At 44.8% G+C, this 12,031-nt stretch overlaps 1 protein-coding gene across 3 annotated transcripts in view; it reads left to right on the top strand.

Annotated features, from left to right (window-relative positions):
- The window catches only part of LOC143962226 (NACHT, LRR and PYD domains-containing protein 3-like), a 102,146-nt gene that overhangs the window by 26,707 nt on the left and 63,408 nt on the right, over positions 1 to 12,031 (top strand). For all 3 annotated transcript variants that reach the window (XM_077471557.1, XM_077471558.1, XM_077471559.1), the window contains exons 4-5: positions 4,520 to 6,230; positions 8,424 to 8,567. In XM_077471557.1, coding sequence (XP_077327683.1) covers positions 4,520 to 6,230; positions 8,424 to 8,567 — 1,855 coding nt within the window. The remainder of the gene's footprint in view (positions 1 to 4,519; positions 6,231 to 8,423; positions 8,568 to 12,031) is intronic.

Below are 12,031 nucleotides of genomic sequence, written 5' to 3' on the forward strand. Positions count from 1 at the left end.
CCATCCCACCGTCCTTCTCTCCCTGATCCATCCCACCCACCATCTCTCTGTCCCTGATCCATCCCACCGTCCTTCTGTCCCTGGTCCATCCCACCCACCATCCTTCTGTCCCTGATCCATCCCACCGTCCTTCTGTCCCTGATCCATCCCACCTACCATCTGTCTGTCCCTGGTCCATCCCACCCACCATCCTTCTGTCCCTGATCCATCCCACCAACCATATCTCTGTCCCTGATCTATCCCACCCACCATCTCTCTGTCCCTGATCCATCCCTCTGTCCCTGATCCCATCCCACCCACCACTGATCCAACTCCCCACCCCACCTCCATCCTTCTGTCTCTGATCATCACCATCCCTCTGATCCCACCACCAAAGGCAAACATGTAAGATATTGCATTATTGCAGTCACTAAATGTGATGACTGTATTTGTTTTATTTTATAAGGCTTTCTTGTACTTCATTGTCTGCGGTGACCTCTGCCTATTGCTGTTTCCCGAGCACCTTTTTTGTGTTTCCTGTTTTTTTTTCTCTGGTGAACGAGGAGTGTGGCTGGGCTGTCAGACATATTGATGTGTCATTAGAACCTGGTGTATAATGTAGAGCCTGGTATATGATGTACAGAGCCCTGTGTATAATGTAGAGCCTGGTATATGATGTACAGAGCCCTGTGTATAATGTAGAGCCTGGTATATGATGTACAGAGCCCTGTGTATAATGTAGAGCCTGGTATATGATGTACAGAGCCCTGTCTATAATGTAGAGCCTGGTATATGAAGTATAGAGCCCTGTGTATAATGTAGAGCCTTGTATATGATGTACTACAGGGGACGGAGTTGGTGGATTCTATAATGGGTGGGGCTTATGAGAAGTGGGATGGGTCAAAAGGGTGGGCGTGGTCTAGCGCCCCCCCATCTTAAAACTTCACCAGCCGCCACTGCCTGCGGCGCCGGGCTTTTCTTCACGTGTGTTGTGTGATTCCCATGAGTTGCACTTTATTATACAATATTTAGATGTCGGGACATCACATGTGTTGTGTGATTCCCATGAATTGCACTTTTTGCCCTAGTGCTGCACTTTTATTTAAACACTTCATGGTTTCCTGTACCGGGCCCTGAAGGTTCTAGTTACTCCTCTGGTCTGGATGGTGTGTCCATAGTTCAGATGCTTCCACCATCTTCCTGTATTTCATGGGATATCTTCTTTTAGGGTTCCATGCTTCGTGTTTATGGTTGAAATACAATATTTCCAACTCTGTCTTATAAATGTTATTTCATGTGAATGCAGGTAGGTTCCTAGGCCCGAAAATAAGGGGGATCTATCTCTGTAATAGAATGCAGAAAAACACACAAAGGGGTATGGGAGGGAATTGGGACTATATGATACTCAGGTAATAATGAAGATACATGGAAATGATATAGAAGTAAAAATGACAACATTTATTGAAGCAATATACAAAACCTCAAAATAGGAAAGGCGTTTTAACAACACTATTAAAATAGAAAGTCACATAGTGTCAAGATGGGCTTTCCAGTAGACAAGATGTCTCCCTCAGACAGCTTCCTGTTCCACGAAGAATAGGTGCACGGGCGATTGTGAATGTATGTGCGCGAAGATGCCAGAATACAAATGGATGTGCATACGCTGCGCAGCTTGTGACAGATGATGGCCCCAAATGGGCTATTTAAACTGGATCAGTACCCAGGATCAGTGTTGTCTTGTCTACAACATTCCCTTGAATATCCTGTTCCCTGTTGCTCTTCTCCTGTTCCAGTGTTTGACCCGGCTTGTTCTGACTACCCCTGCTCTTCACCTGCACCCACCCTGGCTCGTACCTTGACTCCTCTTTGGCCTCCAAATCTGTACTTGATCTGACCCCACGTGTATGACCTTGGCTTGTTTGACCCTGTCTAATTTCCAGTCCTCTTTGAAAAAAATAGAATAGAAAAAAAATTAAAAGCTCGGCCTCCATGGGAGGCCTCCTGGCGACTGCTGTCTTTAACAGCTGTTATATAGGCAAGGGCGGGGCTACCCTGTGACGTAACCGAGTGTCCCTGCCCCTTCTGAAGTCCTTTGATGTCAGAGGGGGTGGGGTCATCAGGTTAATTCAGCAGGTGGCCCCGCCCTTGTCTATATAAGAGCTGTCAAAGCAAAAACTCGCTGGGAGGCCTCCCATGGAGGAAAAATTTTGTTTTTGTTTTTTTCGGGTCCTTAAGGCGGCGTGATTGATGATGGATGGACATCGCGGGACACTTTTCTTTTTAGATTAAGGGATTTTCAAAAACTGTATGCTGTGGTTTTTACTTTTTGACACTTTTTTTGGTGAAGTACAGGGTACAGGGTAGGGGTACAATATACCTGATACCTATTCACATATGAGGGATCCGGGGGCCCCCTTGTCAAAGAGGGCTTCCAGATTACAATAAGCCCCCTGCAGACCTTGACAACTACAGCCCAGGGTTGTCAGGAAGAAGCCCCTGTCCCTAACATGGGGACAAAGTGTTCTAGGGTGGGGGGTACAGAGCCCCCCCTGCCCCAAAGCATCCATCCCTCATGTTGAGGGTGTGATGGATCTCGGTTCCCCTGTATGAGAACCTCCCCCAGACCTTTGTCTTCTGTCCTCCAAACGCACCCGCAGCCTGCAGATTCCTGCAGATAACCTGTTTATTAAAAATACAAAACATCCACCTTTAAAGCAGTTATATAGACTTTTTTTAACTTTTACCTACAGGTAAGCCTATAATAATTCTTACCTACAGGTAAAAAAAAATATCTCCTAAACTTGTATGGTTAAGGTGACATTCCCCCTCACAATGAGCCGCTGATTGCAGCAGCGCATGCACACCGGGGATTCTCGGCTGAAAGCCCGGCAGGCACCAGACCCTTCCGGGAAGAAATCTCCTGCATGCATGTGCGGCCCCGGCCACTCACAGTGCTGGAGCCGCGATACCCGGAAGACACACCGAGGGAGCATGTCAGCTCCCTCTGCATGGTTTCGGGCTAAGGTAAGTATTTCATAATGAGCTAGTATGCGGTGCATACTAGCTCATTATGCCTTTTCCTTTGCAGGTCTGAAAAAAAAACCTCAGTGGGTATACAACCACTTTAAACATAGATAGGGACACTCCCCTTAGCCTGGTCATAGAGGGGGTAGGGGACAAGGAAGAACCAATGGGAACTCAACAATTGTATATTCAAACAACTACAGTTGGAGCACATGAAGGGATTATGATGAGCAGGCAGCCCCTCCTTACACATCCCCTGCTGAGATATGTCTCCAGTCCAGACCTTTGTCTACATGCCATGACCCAACACAATTAAACACAGCAACAAGAGGGGGGTAGGGGAAGAAGGGATGTAGCATTACATTAATTACATTATATTATATTTAGCCGAGCCAATAGGTTTAGGTAGCTGGAAACTACTCCAGGTGGTGGGAGATGGCAAATAGCCCTCCAAATCTCACATTCTCTGCTGGGCCATAGTCTGTGGGTAGGAGACGAGCCCACGGCCCCTCCAAAACACACACTGACAGTGGGTTCTGTTACAGAGGTCATGTGGAAAAGGGTCTGATATGGATTTTGGGCCTCCCCCGTAATTTTTTTTTTACATTTTGGCATGAAGTTCCCCTTAAAATCCTTACCAGGCCCTTATGGACAGAGGAGAACCCACTAAATTGTTTTATTGTGACTGTGAAATTGCGGCAGATATATCGATATCGGACACTTTTGACACTATTTTGGGATCATTGGCATTTATACAGCAATCAGTGCTATGAAAATGATTACTGTATAAATGTCACTGGCAGAGAAGGGGCTAACACTAAGGGCAATCAAGGGGTTAAATGTGTTACCTAGGGAGTGATTCTATCTGTAGGGGGAGGGGTCTCACAAGAGGAGGAGACCGATCGGTTTTCCTCTATACTCGGAACACAGGATCAGTCCCCTCTCCTTTGACAGGACTTGGATCTGTGCGTTCATACACACAGATCCACGGTCCTACTCTGTAACACTTGATTGCGAGTGCCCATGCATGGTCACTATACTGCAAGGAAGCTGATGACGTCATATGATGCCCATCCAAGATGGGAGATCCCTCTTGCAGACGTCATATGACTATGGGTGGGATGGGAAGTGGTTAAAATCACTGCTCCTGAAAAAAAAAGCTATTGTTTTAAAAAACTTTTTTTGCATTGATACATGTCCCCCAGGGCAGGACCCGGGTCCCCATATACTTTTTTATGGCAATAACTTGAATATAAGCCTTTAAATTATCACGTTCGTGTCCCATAGACTTTAATAGGGTTCACATGTTCGCTAGAACCTTTTGCCTATTTGAGATGTTCTGGTAGGAACCAAACAGGGGGGTGTTCGGCCCATCACTAATCATTTCCATCTATCTTCATTATTTCCTGGGTATTGTATAGTCCCAATTCACTCCCATACCCCATTGTGGGTTTTTCTGCATTGTAATATTTCATGTGTGTATGAGGAATAAAATGTTCTCTTTTCTCTCATAAAGACATCAGTAAAGAACACAGAGAATCTGAGAAATTCCAGAGGATTAAAGAATATAATTCCCGTATGGGGGAGACTGTTCATCTACAGGAAAGATTCACCAATTTATTGATGATAAACGGACCGCAGAATAAAGAGGGGAAAAAAGAAGAAATAAGGAGTTCAGGCAGAAGACATCTACAGATCACGGAGAAAAGACCCCCAACCACAATCCAGGCCCTCTTTGACCCTGATAAATGTGGGTTCATCCCTAAGATTGTGGTGTTACAAGGACCTGCTGGGATTGGAAAAACAATGACCTCCAAGAAGATCATGCTGGACTGGGCCTCTAAGGATCTCTACCGAGACAAGTTTGATTTTGTGTTTTATCTGAGCTGTAGAGAAATCAACACCATCCCTGGAAACGTAAGTCTTGTGGGACTTTTATCCAGAACCTGCAGACTGAGTTCAGATGACCTGGTGTCTATTCTGAAGGATCCTGGAAGTCAGAGAAAACTTCTCACCATAGTTGATGGGTTTGATGAACTGAGGTGGACTCTGGAGGAGAAATCTGAGGGTTGTCCTGACATTTCTATGGAAACCCACAAAGAAATAATTCTCCAAAGCTTGCTCAGGAGACATGTTCTCCCAGAATCTTCTCTGATCATCACCACAAGGTCACTGGCCATGGAGAAACTTAACACATTCATCAAGGATTCTCACAATGTGGAAATCCAGGGATTTACAAGGGACGATCGAGAGGAATATGTCCATAAATTCTATGGAAATAAAGAAGATGCAGACAAGGTTCTCAGTATAATAAAAGACAATGACGTTGTGTACACCATGTGTGCCGTCCCCATCACATGCTGGATTGTCTGCACTGTAATGACACAAGAAATAAGAAAAGATTTGGATGTAATTCAGTGTAAGACAACGACTTCAATTTATCTTCTCTACCTGGAGGTTTTACTAACCCATCACAGCAAGAAGGAGCAGTCTGTACACCGGAAACAAACCTGTCTGAAGAAGCTGTGTGCTCTGGCCAATCGGGGACTTCTGAACCAACAAATCTTATTTGAGAAGAAAGATCTAGAAAGACATGGACTTTCTCTGGATGAGGTGGAGTCTGTATTTCTGAATGAGAACATCTTTCATTGGGACGTCCGTCACCAGACCTGCTACAGCTTCATCCACCTGAGTGTACAGGAGTTCCTTGCTGCTCTCTATTATGGGATGGATGATGGGTCTGGGTCTATGGAAGGTACTTTCCTCCCGGAGATCTGTAAAGAGAAATCACTCCGTGGCCTCAGTTCAGATTACTCACATTTATCATTATCTGTACAATTCCTGTTTGGTCTCTTAAATGAAAATCAGGTGAAGACATTCTCAGAGGTCACAGGAATCCCCATCTCACTCCGAGCCAAACCTGCAATCATAGAATGGGCCATGAAGGACATCTATCGGACTTTCTATACTCAGACCATCTTCTGTCTGTATGAGACTCAGGATGAGGACTTCATTAGGAGAGTCATGTCGGGTTGTACAGATTTGAAGCTGTGCGGCTCACGTACTGATCACTTGTGGATGAAGAGGAATTATTCCAAGCAGCTGATCTATTGCTTGAAGACTTTGAAGAGAGAAAGTTTTCAGTCTTTAAGTTTTCTAGATCTCACTGTGGATCCAGAGTGCCAGAAACTTCTATCTCCATTCCTACACAGGAGTCAGGAGGTCAAGTAAGTGAGTGTGAGGATATCCTAACTGAATTCAGAGAATGGGCAGGAACCTGCATACAGTATAACGGTGATTATCGGACATGTTCTCCATCTACCACACTTGTTAGAAGTCCTGGGAACTCACACTTTCCTCAGCCCTAAGCCCTGCTTCACACTACAGCAATTTTCCAGCAACATTCTGATGACATGTAAAGTCGCAGGTCAGGTGAAAACACAAAGATTTTATTGGGTGTTGTCTTAATTGCTGCGATTTGAGTCACTGCAACAAAAGTAAATACTTCCTGCACTACTTTTGTTCGATTCTTGTGCTGCACAACTCCCATAGACTTCAATGTAAAATCACCAGAAAGTCGCACATTTGTCTGAATCTTTAAGACTTTGCTGCAACTTCTGAGGCTTCTTTACCCCCCACCTCTCCTCCCTGGTCATCCTTGCTGCCTAAAATCTTCCTCCAATCACATCCCAGTCACACCTGAGCGTAACAGAAACGCACATTCCCACTTCCATTATTTGTGTATTTTTCATGTGTAATCACACATTGTGTATAGGGAGCCCATTCACTGGAATGTTCTGCCCGACATGCAACAAACACCCCAAAGTAGCTCAAGAATCTTCTCAGTCATGGAGCGTCATGCATCTTGGCAGCAAAACATGCGTCTGCTAACTGTGATTGGGGTGTCATTAACAATCAGCCGACATTCATATCTGCGTGTTTCCGAATACGAGGCGACCCACACAGAAAATGTGCGCTTTTTCATATGTCTGAAAAATGCGCAACAACGCACGCCACGCATGCGCAGATGTAAATGAATGATAACACAAAAGCAATGCTCCTTGCTGTGCGTTTTTGAAACATACAGCAAAGCGCATGTATTCTTGTGGTCTGCCATGCATTCAAATATGTACAGAAGCAAATGAATAATAACACAAGTGTGACGCACATTGTCGCACATTTATGAAACGCACAGCAAAGCATGGATTTTCTTGCAGGTTGCTGTGCAGTTGGAAATGTACAGATGTGAATGAATGGAAACGTATTTACAACTGACGGCAACCCACAAGAAAACGCATGCTTTTCTGCGTGTTTTGTGTGGCAATGCACATCACACTTGTGTTACCATTCATCTGCATCTTCATGTTTCTGAACGCACGCCAACCCATAAGAAAACGCATGCTTTGCTGTGAATTTTGATAATGTGTGACAACACATGCTGCACTTGTGATACCATTCGTTGGCGTCTGAGCGTTTCTGAATGCCCGGCAACCTGCAGGAAAACGCATGCTTTGCCACACGTTTTGGAAACATGCATCACGCTCGCCTTGCCATGTTTACAGTACAAGCGTGACGCGCGGTCGCAGTGCATTTCTGAAACGTGCGGCAAAGCACACAATTTCTGGCGGTTGATGTGCATTCAGAATCATGCAGATGTAAATGCAGCCTGATTGTTAATGACGCCCCAATCACAGTTATCAGACGCATGTTTTGTCATGTGATAAAACACGCTATAAACACGGATCCATCAAAGTCACATAGGAATGCTTCTCAGTAAAGTCACTTTGAAGTCGCACCTGGTCGCCGGGAAGTTGTAGAGCAAAGTCAAGCTGGAAGTGGCTGCGACTTTCATGTTGTGCTGTGTGAACCAGAGCTAAATGGTGGTTCCCACATATCACCTTCTACACAACTTCTGGTAAAAATCACATCATTTACATCGCATTAACCCTTTCCCTGCCCCCAATTATACCATTTATCACACAGAACATTTGGAGGGAAAGCTTCGTGTTCAGAGATGTGGGGGAGGGAAATAATGTCAGGGGTGTGACATCATCATCCCAACATTGGAGGGGCCAATTGTCTGCAGAAGTGGGCGGAGATGGGAATGTCTGGACTGCATTTTATATCTGGAACCAAAGTGGTGTTCCAGGATTTCCCAGAAGATGAATGGAGACCCCTGTGTAGGAAGGCCGGAGACCCCGTATACATATCAGGGGCCTCCTTTAAGTTTTGTCTGGAGTGTGACTTCAAAGACCACTCATAGCCACCAATGAGAAGTCCTCATCAGGTCCAGTATGAGGCTGTAGAGCCGGAGGGAAGGAAGCCATGTGGAAGGGAAATGTTGGGGGTTACATTGTTATTCTTGGGGTCAGAGGTCATACATTCTTGGTGATAATTATTATCTCATTATTGGATTTTAGATTTTGGTGGTGTAATATTTCCAGTAAAGATTGTCTGGGAGAGGACAAAGCAGAAGAAGAAGATTCCTCCTCTTCAGAAGATGAAATGGAGTGTGATTCTCTTTCCTTTCTGATGAACCCGGAGAGTAAAATTCAGGAATTGCGGTAAGAGAAATGTGTGATGTGCCGTGATGGGGAAATGTGACGTCTTGTGATTGTTCCCGTCTCTCAGTGTCTCCTTCTATCTCTGGGTGTCCTCCATCCTCACCCATGTAGAATCTTCCATCACCTGTCCTCTTCTCATGTCTTCTCCTCTCTCTGAGGGAATCTTTCTCTTTGTAATCTCATCCATGGGATTTGGGGTTCCCCTTATAGTAGAACAGTGACCAGGCTCTGTACATATGGAATGACCATCCATATTCCTAACAAGCAGGAAATAGGATGGAATAGACCCCCTTAGGACTCGCTCACACGTCTGATGATTATGTAGAAGGAAGCAATGCTCAGTAACACTTCTATGACATTTATCCAGGGCCGGATTAACATAGGGGCTATTGGAGCTGCAGCTCCAGGCCCCTTTCTCAAGATAGGCCCATTTGCCCAAAAACATAAAAAAAAAAAAAAAAAAGATCGACTTCAAGGATTGTAGCTCGGCGACCAGGAGTCACAGAGACCCCAATGTTGGGGGGTAGGTAGCTAAATACCCACCCCAACACTGGTTAAAATATGGGGCGGCTATCATCTATGGTTCCGGAGATACGGGGCTCCTTGTACAGCCTGTCAGAAGCTGCATACAGAGCGGCAGTATAAATACAGCCGGAACACTCTGCAGCAGACGGAGAGGATGACCTCACAGTGCTTATAATAATTATTTGTAAATTACTTATGATAATTAACCCCTTGCCACCCAGGCCCATTCTGAGATTTCTCTCCTACATGTAAAAATCATCATTTTTTTATGCTAGAAAATGACTCAGAACCCTCAAGCATTATATATGGTTTTAGCAGACACCCTATGGAATAAAATGGTGGTCTTTGCAACTTTTTATGTTACATGATATTTGCGCAGCAATTTTTCAAACTTTTTTTTGGAAAGAAACTGTTTTATTCATAAAAAAACACTAAAGTTAGCACGATTTTTTGTTGTGTACTAAGCAATGCTTTACATTTTTTTACAGGTTACATGTTTAGAGTTACAGAGGAGATCTAGTGCTAGAATTATTGCTCTCGCTCTAACGATCATAGTGTATGTAACCTGAGTGTATCTGGCTCTGATACTAACCAGTGCCTACCCAGGGACTGAATAGTATCTCTCCCCAGCCTGTCCCCACACACCCTCTCACCTGCTGACCTGTGAATGGGGCAATCACTCCCGCAGGGTTATTGTGTTCTGCCAGTGAATACAATGATTAGTGCTGCTAACTATAGGTGGCAGCACTGATTGTTTTGTGGAAAACCTGACAGGCTGCTTGTACTCAAGTCGGTTAATAGGTTGACTTGTGTAAAACCAGCTAGCCCATACATAGATCGACTATGGCTGGTCTCTGCTTAATTGGTGTCATTTCAATCCATGTCTGGCCCGCTTAACCACTACGCAGTCCCTAAACATCCTTCCACAAACCTTTACATTTTTCCTTCCCAGATTACTTCATCCTCCTCTCCTATACATAGTGCCCACTGTCATACTCTCCACACTTCTCTCCTATACATAGTGCCCACTGTCATACCCTCCACACTCCTCTCCTATACATAGTGCCCACTGTCATACCTCCAACACTTCTCTCCTATACATAACGCCCACTGTCATATCCTACACACTCCTCTCCTGTACATAGTGCCTGCTTTCATACACTTCTCTCCTGTACATAGTGCCCACTGTCGTACCCTCCACACTCCTCTCCTATACATAGTGCCCACCATCATACCCTCCACACTTCTCTCCTGTACATACTACTCACTGTCATACCCTCCACACTCCTCTCCTATACATAGTGCCCACTGTCATACCTCCAACACTTCTCTCCTATACATAGTGCCCACTGTCATACCCTCCACACTCCTCTCCTATACATAGTGCCCACTGTCATACCCTCCACACTCCTCTCCTTTACATAGTGCCCACTGTCATACCCTCCACACTCCTCTCCTGTACATACTACTCACTGTCATACTCTCCAAACTCCTCTCCTATACATAGTGCCCACTGTCATACCTCCAACACTGCTCTCCTGTACATACTACTCACTGTCATACCCTCCACACTCCTCTCCTATACATAGTGCCCAATGTCATACCCCTCACACTCCTCTCCTGTACATAGTGCCTTCTGCCATGCCCTCCACACTCCTCTCTTGTACATAGTGCCCACTGTTACACCCTCCACATGCCTCTCCCTCTCCTGCACATACTTCCCACTTTTATACCATCCATACTCCTCTCCTATGCCTCTTACTCACAAAAAACTGTTCTTTTGTTCTTTAAAATTATTATGCTGAATATCCTCAATGTTACCAGCTCTAGAATGGGCACTTTTGTCAGTTCAACTAAAGGAAATCTCACAGTCCTCATATTTGTTCTTCCCCATTATTAGTACTTATTTCATGTTGTAATGACTATTGTGATGTATAGAGGAACACGGGGGATGTCAGCTACTCTAAATATAGCACTTGTAGAAAAAAGTGTCCCTGAAACTATTTTTAAAATGTTGACAACTATGCACTTAGGCACTGCCCAAGGGCGACAGAGTAAGTAGGGGGCCCCATGAGAGGCTCCTGTGATATTAAAGCGGTAGTAAACTTTTCTAAAATTACAACTTTTTAGAAGCCCTGGGGTAGGTTATGCCATAATGTACAAGTATGTCCAGCATATTAGCACATTAGGGTACACTTAAATTGTCAGACTGAGCTCTCCAGTGCTGTGCTGTGATCATTCCGGCGGGGGTCGGGCACCTCCATCTTCACCCGGGCATCCTTCTGGGTTCTGTGCCTTCCGACACTTACCTTGGCCAGGCTGCCCTGATGTCATTCCCACACATGCCCATGTGCGTCCTCTACCATCCCCCCCTTTCTCTCTCATCCTCCCTCCCTTACCCCTCACACCTCTTTCATCCTCTTTCTCTGTCTCTGTCTCTCTTTCTCTCTCTCTCATCCTCCCCCTCTCTCTCTTTAATTGAATTTGTTATAACAAAAAATAGTTGTATTTTTATTTATTTATTGTTTATAAAAGGCCCCCCCAAAATCCTCAGCACCAGGCCCATGATGTTCTTAATCTGGCCCTGCATTTATCATGTGTCTTCATTGTGTTTATGAAGCTCTGAAAACACTATAAGAATGCTGGAGAAATGTGCGGGGGAGGGGTTGTTCTTCTAGTGGGAGGAGCCTAAAGGGGAAGTGATGTAGAGGAAATGATCTCCTCTGGTATGTGGATTTCGGATATATTACAATAATTCTATAGAATGAAAACCAGCCGCCATGTCATCATACTCACTATCTCCTGCCCCCTGGAGGACAGATTTCCCGGTCTGAGGATAATACCCGCTTGGTGACTTTTTACCACATCTGTTTTATTTGTATGTGTCACAATAGCTGGGATACTCGGATCATTAATAGTTTATTAATAATAACATGTAA

This window comes from Lithobates pipiens, unplaced genomic scaffold (assembly GCF_037356315.1).
Source record: "Lithobates pipiens isolate NorthernLeopardFrog02 unplaced genomic scaffold, aLitPip1_a1.2 Scaffold_8, whole genome shotgun sequence".
NCBI classification, from domain to species: Eukaryota; Metazoa; Chordata; class Amphibia; order Anura; family Ranidae; genus Lithobates; species Lithobates pipiens.